This window comes from Sus scrofa, chromosome 5, assembly GCF_054392235.1.
Source record: "Sus scrofa isolate SSC_HxYL_T2T_F1_AM1 chromosome 5, Sscrofa_HxYL_maternal_Yorkshire_Landrace_v2.0, whole genome shotgun sequence".
NCBI lineage: Eukaryota > Metazoa > Chordata > Mammalia > Artiodactyla > Suidae > Sus > Sus scrofa.
The window spans coordinates 91,126,241-91,146,467 of record NC_139387.1 but is presented as its reverse complement, the minus strand read 5'-3'; the positions used below and the strand labels follow the sequence as shown (position 1 = coordinate 91,146,467).

The 20,227-nt window shown below is 38.8% G+C and overlaps 1 protein-coding gene and 1 non-coding gene across 15 annotated transcripts in view; one reads left to right on the top strand and one right to left on the bottom strand.

Annotated features, from left to right (window-relative positions):
- Positions 1 to 22: 22 nt before the first annotated feature.
- The window catches only part of SCYL2 (SCY1 like pseudokinase 2), a 64,290-nt gene continuing 44,085 nt past the window's right edge, over positions 23 to 20,227 (top strand). For 7 of the 14 annotated variants that reach the window (XR_014804271.1, XR_014804273.1, XR_014804270.1 and 4 more), the window contains exons 1-2: positions 23 to 269; positions 16,318 to 16,522. Coding sequence is in view for 6 of the 14 variants with exons in the window: in XM_021092724.2 (XP_020948383.1) it covers positions 16,346 to 16,522 (177 nt within the window). In the remaining 8 variants the exon portion in view is untranslated. Of the gene's footprint in view, positions 671 to 9,323; positions 11,064 to 11,957; positions 12,012 to 16,317; positions 16,523 to 20,227 lie in introns of those variants that run through there. The other 7 variants (XM_084957487.1, XM_084957484.1, XM_084957489.1 and 4 more) reach the window with 3 other exon arrangements.
- Positions 12,032 to 12,135, bottom strand: LOC146403536 (U6 spliceosomal RNA). The gene has a single exon (XR_014804714.1). It is a non-coding gene; the product is annotated as a U6 spliceosomal RNA (small nuclear RNA).

The window sequence follows — 20,227 nt, the reverse complement described above, 5'->3', positions numbered from 1 at the left end:
CGAATCAGCCGGAAGTGACGTCATGCCCGTCCGGCTGGTCTTTCGGTCTTCTTCCCTCTCCCTGGCTCTTCCTCCCCAGACCCTCCCCACCCCTCCCCCTTCCCTCCTCCAGTTCCAGTCTTTGAGGCCGCGGGAGTGTGAGAGGCTATGGAGTAAGCCGGCGGCTGCGGCCCGGCGCCAAGGCTGAGCAGGAGCAGCCAGGAGGCGTTTGGAGGGGCGGGGGAAACAAGCCCCAGCACCGCCCCTCCAGGGGGGTAGAAGGGAAAGAGGTGAGTGACCGCCCAGGGGCACAGAGCGACCTCCTTCACTGGCCGCGCTCCCACCTGGGCTTCCCCAGACAGCGAGGAGGGAATGAGGAAGGACCCGCACCCTGGGAAGGCCTCTCAAGGTCCCCGGGGCTGGCAACTGTTGCCTGGTGACGGGCCTGCTGGGTGCAGGCGGGGCCGGTGGGGCGGTGGGTGCCCGCGCGAAGCCGGGCTGCGGGAGTGACGAGCTCCGGGGAGCGAATCCTGGAGGCCCAGGTCTCCCGAAGAGGCCTGGCAGCTAGTGGAGACCCTGGGCTGGAGCCCCCTGCTGGAGGAAGAGCCCCCAGCTCAGGCTGGAGAGCTCGGGTTTCCGTGATGGAGATCTTGGTTCCCTTTTGGGAAATTGGACACTACTCCCGGACTGGGTGAGACAGCTACCCTCAGTTCTGAGGTCCACCTCTGAGAACCTGGGTCATCAACTTCGGCCCTACCGTCCTGAGTCCTTCTGTGACAGTCGCTTTAGTTCTGGAATGGAAGGTTATTGTTTGTGAGGTGGGTGGGGCAGAGGTTTTGTTAAAAACCCACTCCGTGTCTCCTGCACTCTTTTTTTTTATGAGCGGGAGAGAAAGAATGGAGAAAGGGTGAGACCGATGAAGCTTTCAAAAACTTGGGATTCGACTGAATATATATTTATGATCAGAAATTAAGGAAACCAATGTTGTCAACTCCTGTAACAGTCTTCTTGAGACTCCAGACTCAAGGGACTTAAAGCACTATGTCAGTAGTGACTTAAAATTTTAAGTTGCAAACTAGTTTTTTTGTAGATCAAAGTCAAGAATCATCCTCTGACTTTTTTATTTATTTTACGCATTGGATTCTATGAGTAAAAAGTTTTCTAAGTAGCATTTGCAAGTCTCTACACTCTGAAAAATTGGTATAGATTAAGGTAAATCTTCAAACCAGTCTGTCACTGTAAAACCTGGTCGTGTTCTGGTAGTGGCTTGAAAGTCAGGTGGTTGAAGCTTCTGCTTTTGGACTTTGCATGTCTTTCTTTTCTTTCTTTTTTTGTTTAGCTTCTGTAGTAAAAGAAACTTTTGGAGGACTGTGTAAAGGAAAGGAACCTAAAGGAAAGTAAGGACCTTCATTCTGTTGAAATCCACTTTACACACTTACAGAAATTTATTCTTTTGTCTCTAAGATCCGTCAACATCCAATAAAATAAATACAAGCACATTGTACTTCCATACACTGTAATATTTCTATAGGAATCAACCCTGTAATTGAGAATACCTGTTCATACTCAACATGTTTGAAATTCATGACTTATCTTCCAAAAAAAATGGGTCCTCTTACTGCATTTGACTCAAGTGAGTAGCTTCATCATCCATACTTCTGTATAGAAGTAGACGTTTGACAGCTTCCGGTCTCATGGATCTCCTAAGTCCTGTTGACTCTACCTCTTTGAATATCTCTTGAGTATGTCTATTCCTCATCCTCACATCTGAAGTGAAGTACTCATCTGATGTGTTTACGGTCTCCTCATTAGGGTCTACCTGCATTTACTGTGGTTCCTTCTGTAGTTTTCCACTCCAGACTAAGTAACTTTTTCAAAGTGCAGATCTAATCACATTGTCTCCATGTATGAAACCCTTCACGGTTTTTAAGAGAGACTAAAATCCCTTAATTGCCTTTCCAACTTCATCTCCACAGTGCCTTCTGGCATTCTTTTCTCTCCCTCCTTACTCTGTTTCTTCTCACTGTGTTCTGCTTGGGTTATGATGCTTCCTTTGCCTGGAAATGCTCTTCCTTTTCTTTTCATCCAGTTAATGCCTACTCATCACTCAGCTCACGTCTGGGAGGACTTTTCTGATTAGGATAGATTCCCTTAAGTGTATGTTCCCGTGATGCCACTGCAGAATTGCCATACTTATTAATACTTTTGAATTAATGACATGCCTCTCTTCTCCTGATACTGTGTAAGTGCTTAATAAATGTTTGTTAAATGAAAGAATTCTTTGAATGCTTACCAAATGTGCCAGGAATTGTACTACGCATTTTTGGTGCATCATCTTTAATCCTCACAACAATCACTTGAGGTGTGGGTAGCGAGTCCTCCTTTCCAAAGACTAGAAATACTGTTAGGGGAGCTCCTGTTGTGGCTCAGTGGTAACGAATCCGACTAGTATCCACGGGAACGCTGGTTCGACTCTGGCCTCACTCAGTGAGCTGTGGTGTAGGTCATAGACGTGGCTCAGATCTGGTGCTGCTGTGGCTGTGGCGTAGGCTTGCAGTTGCAGCTCCAATTCAACCCTTAGCCTGGGAACTTCCATATGCTGCAGGTGCAGCCCTAAAAAGCAAAAAAAAAAGAAGAAAAAATAGTGTTAGGGAGGCTAGTTAGTGGTCATAGTGCTAGTATTAGAACTGGCATTTGAACCCAGATTTTGTTACCACTGAAGATTGTGTGCTTAATCAGTCTCACACTGTGCATCAAAATAACCTGGGGAGCTGCTCAAACTACAGATGCTATTGACTGCACACTTAGATTCTGATTCCAAAGGTTTGAGATTGTACATAGGCATCTATATGTTTTAACAAGTAACCCAGTCGTTTAGATATTATTAGATCTATTTAGATGTTCACCAGAGCTTGAAAAACATTGCCTTGAAGTTTGAAAACCATTGTCTTAGAAAACACTTCCGTGCTTTATGAGTTTTAGTTTTCATGCATTGTACTACACTGTGTTTCAGATTTTATGTGTTCTTAAATCGAGGAAGATCTGGAGACCTAAGGAAGTGACCTTAGTGCTCATTTTGTCTAATTTCCTACCTTTTCCCCTTTGGCTGGCTAGAGGAACTGAATAGTGAGACCTTGCCATTCCAGTGCTGCTGCTACCTTTTTTTCCTAATTGCAATAATTTCCAAGTATCAGATTGACTTCAAGTAGTAAAAACTATACAAAGTACATGGGCTGGAAGTACCTTCTGAAGAGTTGGATGTAATCTCTCTTCAAATTTTACTTATTGTTCAGACTACTAATTTAATATTTAAGCATATGTTTGCCTTATAACCTCTCATTCTGAAGACCCTTTAATCTTACTGTATGCAAACTTAATGATAGAAACAATATTTTACTTCTTGTTTCTCCTGTTGTACCTAGCATGGTGTTTTGCACCTCTTAGGTGCCCAGTAACTTGTTGAATGGATGTGTGCTCCACAGTGCATTACCAAATCTCCTTAGTTTTTTATGTTTTTTAAAATCATATTTGTTTCCTGAAGTAATAATCTGTTTTGGCTCAACTGATAATTAGATATTTTCTGAAGTTATAATGAGAATGATTATATTCAGCTGTTACAGTCTTTGTTTTCTGAATAAGATTAAACATGTTTTCTGTATAGGCCAAATAATGGTTTTTTTTTTTTTTTTTTTTTTTTTTGTCTTTGTTGTTATTTCTTGGGCCGCTCCCTCGGCATATGGAGGTTCCCAGGCTAGGGGTCGAATCGGAGCTGTAGCCACCGGCCTACGCCAGAGCCACAGCAACGCGGGATCCGAGCCGCGTCTGCAACCTACACCACAGCTCACGGCAACGCCGGATCGTTAACCCACTGAGCAAGGGCAGGGACCGAACCCGCAACCTCATGGTTCCTAGTCGGATTCGTTAACCACTGCGCCACGATGGGAACTCCCACAGTAACCTTTTAATTTGCACTACAGTGTTTCTTATAAAAATGCAAGCTAATTCTACGTATTCAGATCATTAATCAAATTACTAATAAGAATATTTTATTCTTGGGGAAGTTAAAAAAAGAGGACTCTTTGCAGTTTTGTTATTTAAGAGTTCAGGAAGTTTTTATTTTAGCACAAATACAGTTTTACCTACTATATTTAGAGTTTATGAGTAGGCAGAACTGAAAGAATTGCCAGTTCCTTTTAGATACCTGCCATCAGGTGCTGCATACTTAACCTACCTGCCAGGTGCATGTAAAATCTCATCTACTCATCTAACTAAAAGTCAAGTGATGGCTGATTTGGATAGTAGGGAGATATAGTCTTGGGATCATACTGAAGCTGCCCCAAATCTTACTTCAGCTGGGATTTAAGAGGGGTAGATGACTGGATTTCAAGTGTATTCTGCTAAATGGTATACAAGGGGCAATTGCTTATATGAATAAATACTTCTCACTTATAATTTTGTCTTAGAGAAATAAGACTTGTTTATTCACTACTCAAAATTTGAAAAGCTTTCATTTTAAGAAATGATATGGGCTCTAGGTTTCTTACATGTCAAAAAGCTAATGATTCAAAATCTCATTTAAGTCACATCTTATTTTACAAACTCATTCATTTCATTCTGTCTTTAGCCTTCTGTTGATCTTGTGATGTATTTATTTTTCTTGGGTGCCCTTGGATAACCATTTTCAAGCCCACAGTCTTAACTACTGATTCTCCTGGTAAACTCATGGAGCCCACATTTTTATCTTCAGTTGAGACATTTTTTTCCTAAATTTTTGGCCTATATTTCTAAAAAACTGCTAGTTATATATCCATGTTAATGTCATTCATGCAACTCAAATTCAACATGTCTAAACATTTTGATTTCTTCCCCCTACAAAACAAACAGTTGTTTCCTAGCCTGTAGTGCAACCTTGGTAAATGGCTTCATCCTCCACCTAGACTCTGAAATTGGGGACTTGATTGGGATTCCTAGTCTTTTTTTGTCTCTTTCCATTATCTAATTGTCTAGTTGGTCATTAAGCTCTCTTCATTCTAACTTGTTTTCTTAATTTTTCTTTTCTTCTTCCTATGGCTATTTCCTTAATTCAGCAACCTCTCCCTCTTAAAATTTGTTTAAAATTTGATATATAATACATTAAAATGCAAAATGAAGTTAATATGTAATCATAAAATACATATCCATGTAACTAGCACCTTTGAAACACCCTCTCTTACTATCTCTTTCCTATCTTCCCTGTCCCTATTTCCAAGTGTCCTTTTGTTTTTTGCTTGTATACCTTCAAAATTATGTTTGTGTAAAATTCCTGAAGTACATCTTGATATTTTCTTAAGTCATATTCCCTGCTTCCATCCTTAGTGTATCTTGCACTTTGCAAGATGGAGTGATTGATTGTTTTACTCATGCCTGAACACCATCTGTGGCTTGATTTCTTGTTTAATGCCCTTGGTAATCTGGCTTTTCTAAGTCTCCTTTGGCATACTATCTCTTTTTCCTCCAGCTGTTTTTTTTTTTTTTTTTTTTTTACTTCTACACTTGTCCCATTCTCTATCTAGTTCACTCCTACTCCCCTTTAAAGACATCTCTAGTGTAGCCCTTTTGGGGAAACTTTCTTCTGTCTGTTCCTCTTCTTTTTGTTCCTGTTAACACCATGCCTCTATATTCATTAGCATTTCATCACTGCAGGATAGTGGTGTGGTTGGTTTACTTCTGTCTCTTGCTCCTTTGATGGTAAGCTCTTTCATGACTTATTTTTCCTTTACTTCTTTCTTCTCCAGTTTCATATGTGGTATCAGGTACATAGTGGGTATTCAGTAAATATTAGCTAGTTCACCAGATGAGTTTCCATGTCTGTTTCTACCTTGTGTACACCGGTGTTGACTATTTGGATGATGGATAGGCATCCCAGATTTGAATATTAACTCTGAAAATATTCTTTGTTTTCATACTGAGCTGTTTATAGTTTTCAAATCACATCATTTATAGTCTTTCTCACCTTCATGTCTTGGCACTTGGAAAGCCTTTCTGGAAGCATTTTCCCTTTACTCCTACCTGAAAAACACTTTTTTAAAAATTACTTTTTTTATTGAAGTATAGTTGATTTGCTGAAAACACTTCAATTTTGAGCCCATCTTCATGTTCTTGTAGCATGGTACATTCATACCTTTAGTTAATTGCTATAAATCTTTGCAGGTCTCAGTCTGCTACTGGACTGAGTCCCTAAAGAGCAGAAATTTTTCCATTTATATCTGTATTCCCAGTGTATGACAGGTGCATAGCATATAATATATAGGTACTCAGGCAGAGTTAGAGGAAAGGATATGTAGGTTTTGAAGTACGGTTTTTATGTCTCTTCTGCCTCTCCATCAAAATCAGCAGCAGATGTTCATAGAGAACAACTTGGCATGGTAATAAATGTTTTCATAATGCCAGTAGCAACATTTTCTAACTGCTTACAGAAATGCAGCACTAAATTAAAAGAGGAAAGTGGATTTCTATTTACAGACATTCAGATCTTTAATAGAAGGGAAGTTATATTTACATAAATATAATTTAATTAGCTGAGAAAATAGGATACATACTAGGTGCTGCCCTAGTCCAGTGGCCTTCCAAATACTTTTGCTTGTATATTCTCGTAATAATTTTGCAAGACATTGTACTCCTTTGTGTGTTTTAAGTTGATGACCTCGGAATTGTTTTGTCAAGAGTATTAGATGGTTACAAAGTATCTAATTTCTAGATTTGTATATTGTGATTGTTTTACTTTTATCAAAACCCTGAAATTTTTGCTTGGTAATCGAAATAAAATTGTTTCTATACATGCTTGTGACACCCATTTTATTTCTTAATTGTAATTTTGTGACAGGCAAGGATTTTGCTGTTAAAATCTGGCTTGAAAGAAATAAAGCACAACCCCCTTCAGAATTTCTTACTAAACTTCTTTTTTCTTAGTCTCTTAGACTTTCAGGATTAACTTTTTTTTTTTTTTTTTTTGCTTTTTAGGGCCACACCTGCGGCATATGGAGGTTCCTAGGTCAGGGGTCAAATTGGAGCTGTAGCTGCCAGCCTACACCAGAGCCACAGCAATGCCAGATCTACGCCGTGTCTGAGACCTACACCCACAGCTCACGGCAACGCAATGCATTAACACATTCTTGAATTGCATTCTCCATACTTCCCACCTTCCCCCAAAGTTTTTTTATACTCAAGGAAATGCCCCATAATGAGACTGAGATGGCTGAGAAAAATAGATTTCTTTGGTCAAGTGGGAGAAAATAGTGAAGAAAGAGATGGTTAAGGATAATATGCAGGACACAGACTTGTTCTCAGGCAGATCAACTTTGGGAAGAAGTACACATGGCAGTTGAGGATTTGGAGAGTGATAGGGTCTTAAACCTCTTTCTGTGCCATGGACTCTTAACAATCTAGTGAGGCCTATAGACCTGAGAGTGACATTTTAGGCTCAGCTTGTGAATTTCTATAAAAGCTTCTGGGGTTCTGATTGGGTTGTTTGAATCTATAGATTGATGGGGAAAATGGATATCATAACAATAGTGAGTCTTCCAATTCCTGTACACAGGAATTTAGTCAGCATCAGTTTTTCTCAGAAATTTTTATTTTCATTGTGTAAGTCTTACATATCTTGTTAAATTTATACATAGGTATTTCATGTCCTTGAAATGGTATTTTTGAAATTTCCCTGTTCAGTTGCCTGTTTCTAGAATATAAAAATAGTCTTAAAAATGTATTGTTTTTGAATTCTGCCATCACGCTAAACTGATATGTTAATTATAGTAGCTTTTTGGTTTACCTGCTGTGGCAGCATCTGTACAGTTCTGGGACACAGGTTCAATCCCTAGCTGGTCTCAGTGCATTAAAGGATCCGTGATTGCTGGTTGCTGCATCTGTGGCATAGGTTGGGTATGAACCCTGGCCAGGGAACTCCATATGCTGTGGGGTGGCCAAAAAAATGGAAAAAAAAATTCTAGTAGCTGTTTTGTGGATTCCTTCTGACTTTCTGTGTGAATGATCATGTCATTGGGAATAAAGGATTTTACTTCTTTCTTCTCAATCTGAATGTTTATTATTTTGTCCTCTTTATTGATTTGGCTGGGACCTCCATTAGACTACTGAATAGAAGTTGTAGAAGTAGATAACTTTAATTTGTTCCCAAATTTAGGGAGAAAATGATCAGTCTCTTTAATTATAATACTAGCTGTAGGGATTCAGAGATGCCATTTATTGTTCTGTTTTTACTTTGCTGACAGTTTTTATCATGAATGGGTATTGAATTTTGTCAGTTTTTTTCTGCCTTTACGGAGATGATGTATTTTTTATTCCTTATTATTCAGTTAATATAGTGAATGACATGGAATTGTTTTTGAGTGTTAAATCAACCTTGCATTCTTGAGATAAATCCCACAAGGTTGTGGGTTCGATTTGTTGGATTTGCTAATGACTTGTTAAGGGTTTTTAACCTGTCGATAGGGTATATTGAAATGCAATTTTATGTCATTATTTGGTGTTGGTATCAGGTGTTCATGACTATATTACATGAAAGTGTTCTGTCTTCTGTAGAAAACCTTATAGAGACCTGGAATTACTTCTTCCTTAAATGTTTGATAGAATTTAGCAGTAAACCCATCTGAGCCTGGAGTTTTCTTTGTGGAAGGATTGTAGCTATGAATTGGATTTCTTTTATGTAGAATTATTCTGACTTTCTCTTCGGTTTTGGTAGGTGTGGCTTCCAAGAATTTTTTTGACTTTATATCCAAGTTTTTGAATTAATTGGCTGGCATAAGAACATCCATAATGTAATACCCGATTCGTTTAGAATCTACATGATCTATATAGGATTAGCATCTGTGGACTTTCTTCTATATTTTTTTAATGATTTTAATTTTTTCCGTAATAAAAAGGTGGCTCGCTTTTTTTTTTTTTTTTGTCTTTTTAGGACCAAACCCTCCACATATGGAGGTTCCCAGGCTAGGGGTCAAATTGGAGCTGTAGCCACTGGCCTATGCCGCAGTCACAGCAACGTGGGATCCGAGCTGTGTCTGTGACCTACACCACAGCTCAAGGCAATGCCAGATCCTTAGTGTGCTGAGCAAGGCCAGGGATTGAACCTGTGTCCCCATGGGTATCAGTCAGATTTGTTTCCGCTGGGTCCTGATGGGAAGCTCCTCTTTTATTTTTGATATTGGTCATTTTTGTTCTTAAAAGTTTTCTTAATGTAGCTAGAGGTTTATCATTTTTAAAAAACAGTGGCTTCATTTTTATTTATTTTTTTTCTGCTTAATAGAGTGTTAAATTACATTAAATTCAGTTTGTTTCATTGATTTCTACTCTTTTTTTTTTTTTTTTTTTTTTTGTCTTTTTGCCTTTTCTAGGGCCGCTCCCGTGGCATATGGAGATTCCCAGGCTAGCGGTCTAGTCAGAGCTGTAGACACCAGCCTACGCCAGGGCCACAGCAATGAGGGATCCGAGCTGCGTCTGCAACCTACACCACAGCTCATGGCAACGTGGGATCCTTAACCCATTGAGCAAGGCCAGGGATCGAACCCGCAACCTCATGGTTCCTAGTCAGAGTCTTTAACCACTGCGCCACGATGGGAACTCTGATTTCTACTCTTTAGTTCCTTCTTTCTCCTTATTTTCAGCTTCTCTTATTATTGTATTTTTTTTTTTTTTCTTATCTTCCTAAGGTGGAAGTTTAGATGATTGGTTTTGGGTTTTGGTTTTTTTTCCTAGTATAAACATTTAAAGCTATGAATTTCGTGCTATGTACTACTTTACCTACATACCACAGATTTTTCATTTTTGTTCATATCAAAATATTTTAAAATTTTCTCTTATGATTTCTTTTCTGGCCCTTGGATTATGTAGAAGTGATGCTGAATTTCTGTGTATTTGCATGTTTCCAGCTGTTTATCTATTATTGATGCCTACCTTAATTTCACTGTGGTCAGTGAACATGTTTTACGTTATTTCAGTGGTTTTAAATACCTTGAGACTTGTTTTATGGCTCAGCACATGTATCTTAGTAAATGTTCTATGTACATATGAAAACAAAATACTATCTGCTTTTGTCAAGTAGAGTGTTTTAGGTCAGGTTGTTTGATAGTGTTGTTCACACGTTTTATAGTCTTACTGATTTTCTGTCTCTTGGTCTAATTGTCCATCTGCTCCTGAGTGAAGACCCGGAAAGTCTCCAACTACACTCGTGGATTTGCTGTTTCTTCTTTTAGTTCTGTCAGTTTTGTTGCATTTATTTGGCAGTTCTCTTATTTGATGTGTACACATTTAAGATTATATTTTCTTGAGAGTTGACAACTTTGTCATTATGAAGTGTCCCTTTTTGTCTTGAAATTTGTTCTATTATTAATATAGCCATTCCAGTTTGGTATATTTTCCCCTTTTTTTTACACTATTAAATCATAAATCATTTTGTAAAGTGTGTTTAACGTGAGTTTCTTGTAAGCAGCATATATTTGGGCCTTGCCTTTTTAATCTAGTTTGATAGTCTTAGCTATTTAACTGAAATTTTAAATCATTTACACTTAATGTAACTATGTGGTTGAATTAAAACCACATAGTGGTCTTGGTATTTATTTTCTGTTTTTCACATGTGTTCTTTGTTCCTTTCTTCTTTTCCTACTTTTTAAAAAAATTAAAAATATATATATTTTTTCTTTTTAGGGCTGCACCTGTGGCATAGGGAAGTTCCCAGACTAGGGGGCAGATTGGAGCTGCAGCTGCCGGCCTATGCCATAGCCACAGCAATAAGGGATCTGAGCTGCATCTGCAACCCACACCACAGCTCACAGCAATGCTGAATCCTTAACTCACTGATCCAGGCCAGGGATGGAACCCACATCATTATGGACACTAGTCGGGTTTGTAACCCACTGAGCCATGACAGGAAATCCTTAAAAAATTTATTAATTCAATTTACATTAGGATTCCATTTTGTTTCCACTGTTGCCCTCTTTTTTTTTTTTTTGGCTGCACCCATGGCATGTGGAAGTGTCCTGGCCAGGGATTGAATCCACACTGCATGGGAACTTCCTCCACTGTTGACTTTTCAGGTATGTCACTTTATTATTTTAATTATTACTCTAAGGTTTGTAATGTATCTTTAATGTGCTACAATCTATCTTCAAATGATGTTATGCTACCTCACATATAATAGCATCTTTAAAAAATATACTTAGATTTCTCCTCTCTTGTTCTTGGTTTATTTTGTCATATGTTTTACTTTACATATATTATATAAGCACAGTACGTTTTTGTTATTTTTGATCAGCAGTCTTTTAAAGATAACATGAGAAGTTTTTTATATACCCATGTAATTTTCATTTTCACAGTCCTCTCTCTGTTCCTTTTATAGATTTCTATCTGGTATATTTGCCCATCTGTTTGAGGGGCTTCCTTTAATATTTCTTATAGTAAATGTATGTTGGCAACAAATTCTTTCAGATTTTGTTTTCCTGGAAAAGTCTGTATTTCACATTTTTTTTTTATTTTTATAATGACTTTTATTTAAAGTTTTTTTTTTTCCCTTAGGACATAGTAGAATTCTGGGTTAACAATTTGTTTTAGCAATTTAGAGACCGGATTCAGTTTTTTCCTGGCTTGTATAGTTTCTGATGAGAAGTTTAGGGAAAATTCTTATCTTTGTTCTATATAATTTGCCTATTTTCTCTGGCTGCCTTTAAAAATTTTCTCTTAATCACTGATTTTCAGCTATTTGATATGAAAATATTTGAGCATGGATTTCTTTGTGTTTATCCTGCTTGTGGTTCATTGAATTTCTTGATGCTGTATCGTTTTCACCATATTTGGAAAGTTTTTGGCTGTTATTATTTTCAAATATTATTTCTTCCCTCTCTCCCACCTTTCCTTTTTAAGATTCAGTTATATATGTTAAACTGTGATGTTGTCCCAAAGGTAACTGAGACTTTGTTCCTTTTTTCCTCCAGCCTTTTGCTGTTTTCAGGTTTCACTGATCTTTTTTCCCCACATTGTCTAATCTGGTAATTATATCCCCTGAATTTTTTTTTTGGAGTGCTTTGTGAATTTGCATGTCATCCTTGTGCAGTGGCCATGCTAATCTTTGTATTGTTCCAATTTTAATTTATGTGCTGCCAAAGCGAGCACATCCTCTGAATTATTTTTATTTATTTATTTTTTGTCTTTCTGCCATTTCTTGGGCCGCTCCCTCGGCATATGGAGGTTCCCAGGCTAGGGGTCGAATCGGAGCTGTAGCCACCGGCCTACGCCAGAGCCACAGCCACGCGGGATCCGAGCCGCGTCTGCAACCTACACCACAGCTCATGGCAACGCCGAATCGTTAACCCACTGAGCAAGGGCAGGGATCGAACCCACAACCTCATGGTTTCTAGTCGGATTCGTTAACAACTGCGCCACGACGGGAACTCCTTCCTCTGAAGTTTTTGAGATTTTTTTTTTTGTGTGTGTGTCTAGAATGTTCATTTGATTTTTTTAAATATTCAGTTTTCGTTTATTATATTCATGCTTTCCTTAAAATGCTTGTGTTACAAGGAGAAGGAAGGAGTGAGAGAATAGTCATATCCCAGGCAAGACACTGGGACAGGCTGCCAAATGAGGGTTCTTGGCTTCCTGCAAAGAATCTAAGAGCTAGGTAAAGTGAAAGCCAGTTTATTTAGAGAGACACACATTCCCTAGGCAGAATACGGACGTCTTAGAAAATGGGAGGGGCCCTGGGGTATGGGGTTGTTAGTTTTTCTGAGCCTGGGTAATTTCATATGCTAATGAGTGGGAGGATTACTCCTACTGTTTTGGGAAAGGGGTGAGGGTTTCCAGGAATTGGGCCAGTGCCCACTTCTTGGTTTTTTATGGTCAGTCTCAGAACTGTCATGGCACCCGTGGGTGCGTCATTAAGCATGCCGATGTATGACAGTGAGAGCATAATGAGGCTCAAAAGTTTTTGGGAAGTTGAATCTTTTGCCATCTTGGACCTAGAGGGTTCTAACCAGTTTTTGTCCTGTCCTCCGTGGCTGTGTCATTCTTTTAATAGTTGTGTGTCCTTCCCCCTTTTTTCCTGTCTTACATGGACATCTGATAGCTTTTTAATGTCTTTGTTGTTAATTATCTAATCTCATTTTGGAGTCTGTTTTAATTGACTAATTTTGGTCTTGGTATGATCACATTTTCTTGCTTCTTGGCATGTCTACTAATTATTAATTGCATACTAAACATTGTGAATGTTATACAGTTTAGTTTCTGAATATTTTTTTTTGGCAGTACCCGCGACATGTAGAAATTCCTGGAGCAGGGATCAAAACCGAGCTGCAGCTGTAATTTATGCCATAGCTGCAGCAACAGTGTATTCTTAACCTATTGTACCAGGCTGGGGATTGAACTGTGCCTTGGCAGCAACCTGAGTCCCTGCAGAGACAGTGCCAGATCCTTAACCTGTTACTTCACAGTGGGATCTCCTGAAAAATTTTTTTGTCTCCCTTTCATGAGTATTGGGTTTTATTCTGGTAAGCAGTTAAGTAATTTATGATGAGTTTCATCATATGAGGCTAACTTTTTAGTTTGTTCGGGCAGGTTTAGAACCATTTAAGAATGGTTTATCCTGTTACTAAGGCATGGTCCTTCTGAGGTTTCTACTGAATGCCTTTAATGAACAATGAGGACTCTTCACTCTACTATTGAAAAATTAAAAGATTTGTAGTCCTGTGTGAACTCTGAAACTATTCGGCTCACAGCTTTCTAGTTCTTCCTACCTGACCTTGTTCCTGAGATCAGGTTCAGTTGCTCTCTGCTTTAAAGCCAATATTCAGGAGACAAGTGCTGGTAGGACAGGTTGCTGTATTCGGGAGGCTGGCAACTTGGGGAGATGGTGGACTGGTGTCCAAAAACCCAACTCCAAAGATACTGCTCCACCATGAAACTTTTTAGAAGGAGAATTATTTGGGGAGGGGTTGGAATCTTTATTATCTTCCATTGTGTGCAGACTCTTTCCTGAGTGAGGTAGTGAGGTAACAGGGTGGTGTTCCAGGAATTTTGTGCTCATCTTGAAGTTACCTTGCTCCACCTGGCCGTAGTTCCTGACGAGGAACCAGGACTCTGCCCCTAGGCTGCACTTTTTTTTTTTTTAGGGCTGAACCTGCAGCATATGGAAGTTCCTGGGCTAGGGGTTGAATCAGAGCTGCAGCTGCCGCCTGTGCCACAGCAATAGCAACACTAGATCTGAGCCACATCTGCGACCTACATTGAAGCTTGTAGTGGTGCTGGATCCTTAACCACAGAGCAAGGCCAGTGATTGAACCTACCTCTTCATGGATACTAGTCAGATTCTTAACCTGCTGAGCCACAACAAGAACTTCTGCACTATTGTTTTTTGACTGCTTCTCTTTTGTTTCTGAATCCTTTCCCTTGCCTGATAAGCAACTGTTTGAATTTGTCCTTTGGAACTTAGGGAAGGTCAAGGAGGCTGAATGAAGTCTGTTTCCTACAAACAAGAAACTGGGAACACAGAAAGGATTTGTACCCAGGAGGGCCAACAGGGTCTTGCTCAGTTTCAATCTGGTGAATTTTCATACTATTTATGTGCGTCTTAGTATTCAACAAAGCATCAAAGGGACTCCTGTACAAATTTCTGCAGCTCTTTTTCAGCACTGTTTCCTTCTCTCTCTCTCTTTTTTTTCTTTAGTTTTTTTTTTGTTTTGTTTTTTCTTTCTTTCTTGGCCACCCTGCAGCATATGGAGTTCCCAGGCCAAGGGTCAGATCCCAGCTGCAGTTGTAGCCTATGCTGCAGCTGCAGCAGCCCTGGATCTTTTAACCCACTATGCTGGGCTGGGGATTGAACCTGTGTTCCTGTGCTCCAGAGGTGCCACTGATCAAATTGTGCCACAGCAGGAACTCTTTTTTTTTTCTTTCTTTCTTTAAAAACACTTTTTTCCCTTTTCTCACTTTTCTTTGAAATTCTATCTCAGAACTCTCAGCCACCTCAGCATTATTGGATTCCAGTTTGTTTCCCTTAATCCAGTTAGACTACCCCTGGGAATTCTGTTCTCTACTCCATGGTCTACAGTATGCCTCTGGGTGAAAAGCTGAACCAATCCTAGGATTCGCATTGTTAGTTTGCTTTCTCATTGAATCATGTACATGTCTGTTCAGTGTCTGAAAATGTTTGTTTCATATTTTGTCCAGTTTCTGGTTGTTCAGAGAGAGGGTAAATTTAGTGTTTGTTCCTTCATCATCACCAGAAGTGTGTAAGATTTTAAAAATAATTTATGACCTATTGCTTGTTCATATTTTATTATCCTTTTGCCACCAATGGTTTTCTTTTAGAAAATATTCTTAAGTTATTTTATAGTTCAACAGTAATTATTTTAGTAGAGGACAAAACTTTTACAAAACACAAATTTATTGCTTAGCATAACAATAGTGCCTTTTGGGTTTTATGTAGTTGTCTTTCATGTGAAGAAAGATTCAGACCCTCTACACCACTTAATTTTTTTTTTCTTTTTTTTCCTGTCTTTTGGCTGAAGCATATGAAGTTCCTGGGCTAGGGATTGAATTGGAGCTGCAGCTGCTAGCCTACGATGCTACAGCCACAGCAACGCCGGATCCGAGCCACATCTGCAACCTGGGTCGGAGCTTGTAGCAATGCTGGATCCATAACCCACTGAGTGAGGCCAAGGATTGAACCTACATCCTTATGGATACTCATTGGGTTCCTAACCTGCTGAGCCACAAGGGGAACACTCACTTTAAGTTTTAAAAGGTCTTATAAGGTCCATGTTATTTATATCATTGAGCAACATTCGTGTCACTGTCAAATGTGAATATGTCTTTTCTCCTACTGGTCTCTGCCAGTTGAGGTTGAAGGACAGTTTGGTTCCTAGACTTAAGTTTTTTCTCAAGTATATTGTGTTCTCTGAAGGCAAAAATAATAAAGATTTTATTTTTTGTCTTTTTTAGGTCTGAACCCATGGCATACGGAGGTTTCCAGGCTAGGGATCAAATCATAGCTGTAGCCACCGGCCTACACCACAGCCACAGCCACACCAGATCCGAGCTGTGTCTGTGATCTACACCACAGCTCATGGCAACGCCAGATCCTTAACCCACTGAGCGAGGCCAGGGATCAAACCTGTGTCCTCATGGATGCTAGTCACATTCATTTCTGCTGAGCCACAAGGGGAACTTCATGAAGCTTTTATCTTTATGGAATTATTTATCTCATTGTTTGGGCTATATTAAACTTTCAGGTTAAGTAATGAATAAGAGCTTAAAGAAGTAAAAATAAATGATCAGTGCTTTCCTGTCCCCCTATGTTTCTAGGATACTGTAACCACCCAGGATTGCAGCCATGGAGTCCATGCTTAATAAGTTGAAGAGTACTGTTACAAAAGTAACAGCTGACGTCACCAGTGCTGTGATGGGAAATCCTGTCACTAGAGAATTCGATGTTGGTCGACATATTGCCAGTGGCGGCAATGGGCTAGCTTGGAAGATTTTTAATGGCACAAAGAAGTCAACAAAGCAAGTAAGTTTTAATTCAGGGTCCAGTTGGAAAAAATGTGCTAATAAGTACCATAATGTGCATCTATGCATTTTTATGTTAAGAAATGCTAAAAGTAATGGGTTCTTTAGTTCTCATTTCATCTAATGAAGTCATAAAGAAACAATGCTTTTAAACAGGCCCTAGAATCTCTTGGTTACAAATATATTATTTGATATATCATCTCATCTTGTTTTTTAATTTTGTTTACTTAATAACATAAATATACCAGAAGTTCCACTGTGGCTCAGTGGTAATGAGCCTGACTACTATGCATGAGGATGTGGGTTCAATCTGTGTCCTCGCTCAGTGGGTTAAAGATCCAGGGTTGCTGTGAACTGTGGTGTAGGTTGCAGATGTGGTTCAGATCTGGTGTGGCTGTGGCTGTGGTATAGGCCAACAGCTGCAGCTCTGACTAGACCCCTAGCCCGGGAACTTCCATAGGCTGTGGGTTCAGCCTTAAAAAGCATAAAAACAAAAAAACAACCCCCACAAAACATAAATATACCAGTTGAGCAGATGACTATATTAGATTTTAATATTTAGTACAGTGTTTTAGAATAAAAATTGCCATGTTCCTTTTCATCTTGGTCAATAAGTTAAGGCAAAATACCCAGTTAAATTTTTCTAATGTTAAATGCATTGTTTTTTAAGTACCCTTATTCTCTCTTTTACTCTGTTCACTTCTAGAAAGTAGATTTCTATAATATTTTTTGTGTTTATTAACCTGATAGTTTTTTACCATTAGAAGGGGGTACATTTGTGGGATTGAGTCAATCATGTTTTGGGGCATATTGATTTTAAAATTATTTTAAAACTTTTTTTAGTGAAGAGTAATTTGAATGAGTTATATTTTTATTTTTATTTGACTTAAGAGACCAACAGATGGTTCTTAGAAATGTGGAGGATTTTTAGTGTTAAGTTTTACTGACAACTTCCTTTGGAATTATTAAATAAAGAATTTTAAAATCTCCAGGTTTAAAACATCTGTGAGAAACATGTTATTTAAAAAGAAAAATCACTGTTTCCAGAAGTGCTTTTACTTCCCTGCAAGTGAAACATAAGGATTTTAAGACATGGATTTATTACACATATTTTCCAATGACTGTCCAAATTGTACAGTTGTGGGTATGCATTGTGACTTTTCCAAAATCAGCTTATTTTCCAAACACGTATATTAAAGAGTACAACAAATATTTTTAAATTATATTGAAGGCTCTGGTTATCCTTTTATGTAGGAGGAATCTTGGTATTGTGATAGATTACTGATATGTGGTTTGTACCTGACTGGTAAATCTTGTTTTTATTGCTATTTGGTTGGAAGCCTTTAAGTCCAAAGGTGATCTGAATCTTAAATATTTATTGGTACTTTTTTTTTATTGGTCATTTTTGAATGTTGTTTGCTCTTTCACCAAAAGCTCATCCAAAAAATAAGTGGTTTCTTGATTGATTACTTAAAAAACTGTTAATATGAGTTCTTGCTGTGGCTCAGCTGTAGCAAACCCGACTAGTATTCATGAGGATGCAGGTTTGATCCCTGGCTTTGCTCAGTGGGTTAAGGATCCAGCGTTGCTGTGAAGGTCGATGTGGCTTGGATCCTGTGTTGCTGTGGATGTGGTGTAGGCTGGCAGCTGTAGCTCTAATTTGACCCCTAGCCTGGGAACTTCCGTATGCCGCCAAGCCCCCCCCCCCAAAAGCTATTAATGAGGTCATGAAGTTATGTAAATGACCAGCCTCCAACACTAACAAAACTTGCTCTTATAATCACTTATATAAAGAGAAATGAAAGAATAGCAAATTTACTAAATTTTGTATTTTTTATTAAAGATGTGATAACATAATAGTGTCTTTATCCTTAATCAAGAGTTCTAGGTATTTGTGTTTTTTTGTTTTTTTCGTGTGTGGTTTTTTTTTTTGTTTGTTTGTTTGTTTTTTGTTTTTGCTTTTTAAGGCTGTATCTGCAGCACATGGAGGTTCCCAGGCTAGGGGTTGAATCAGAGCTACAACTACCGGCCCACCTCACAGCCACAGCAATGCGAGATCCGAGCTGCTTCTGCGGCCTATACCACAGCTCACAGCACCACCAGATCCTTAACCCACTGAGCAAGGCCAGGGATCAAACCTACAACTTCATGGTTCCTAATCAGATTTGTTTCCACTGTGACACAATGGAAACTCCTAGGTGTTTTGTGTTTATATCAGTAGTTCATATTGCCGTAAATGTTGGAGCTTCTCTTGTTGCTCATAAAACATGAAAACCAGGCACAAACGATAGATTTTTTTTCTTTTTTGGCTACCCCGCAGTATATGGAATTCCTGGGCCAGGGATCAGATTTGAACTGCACTTGTGACCTAAGCTGTAGCTGCAGCAACTCAGGATCCTTAACCCACTGTGCTAGGCTGGGCATTGAACCTGTGTCCCAGTGTTGTCAAGATGCTCCTGGTCCCATTGTGACACAGTGGGAACTCCAATTAATTTTCGATTGGATATTGTACAATAATACAGCATTTCTCAACTACTGGCTGCCAGAATTGTGTTCTCTTATGAAACTTTTACCGCATTCCTTCCTCCCTGCCCCCCAGTTTATTGCTTTGAGGAAAAAGGAACAACTAAGTCTCTAACTGCCTTGGCATTGAAGTCCCATTTTAATTTCTCCCTTAACTGAAAACTTTTAATTCTTTTTTCAATAGCCTCATTTTTACTACAAAGGAATCATAGAAAATAGATGATCTAGAGCTGTGCTTAATACAGGATGGTAGCCACAAGCTGCATATGGCTTTTTCAATTAATTAAAATTAGATAAAATTAAATTCAGTTTCTTTGTTGTGCTAAATGCATTTCAAATGCTCCACGGCCGCATGTAGCCAGCATTACCATGTTGGACAATGTCATCATCACAGAAAGTTCTCTTGGACAGTGCTAATCTTAAAGAAACCTGGAGAAAAGTAATGGAAAAGAATACTCTGCTTAGTTCTTTTTTCCCCTCTTAAAGGGACATTGAGACCAAAGTCATCTTTCTTATCCTCTCAGCATTTTTTTGTTTGATTTTGCATACAGTATACTTGATTGCAGTTGTGTTTTATAGCAGAATATATGATCTTAAATTTGACTTCGAGGTAGACATTGGGTAAAGTTTACATCTTGTTCTTTCTCCCCATTTCACATTTTACTTTTTAAAAATATAATCTTCAAAAAAATTATCATATAGCATTATCCAAAAAAAAAAAAAAAAACCCAAAAAAACCAAAACCCCAACAAAATACACAGCAGCATTTCCAAGTTAAAAGAATCCTTATGTTGGTATTTTTCAGGGTTTGCATACTCCTTTATCTGGGTATTTTTTTCCTAGGGTTATTTCAAGTTCACATTAGTACATGATTAATTATAATTTTCAGATTATTTATAACTTTTAACTTTTTAACCTGAATGTCTGAAGCCCTCTGAAAAGAGTAGTAAGGACCTCCAAAACTGATGAGAAAAAGTACGTGTTTATGAAACCTGGAATGCAGCAAAATAAAAACAATCGGTAAATAAAAAGTTACTTGTGGAGTTCCTGTCCTGGCTCAGTGGTAACAAACTTGACTAGTACCCATCAGGATGTGGGTTTGACCTTTGTCCTCTCTCAGTGGGTTAAGGATCCAGTGTTGCTGTGAGCTGTGGTGTGGGTCGCAGGCTCAGATCTGGTGTTG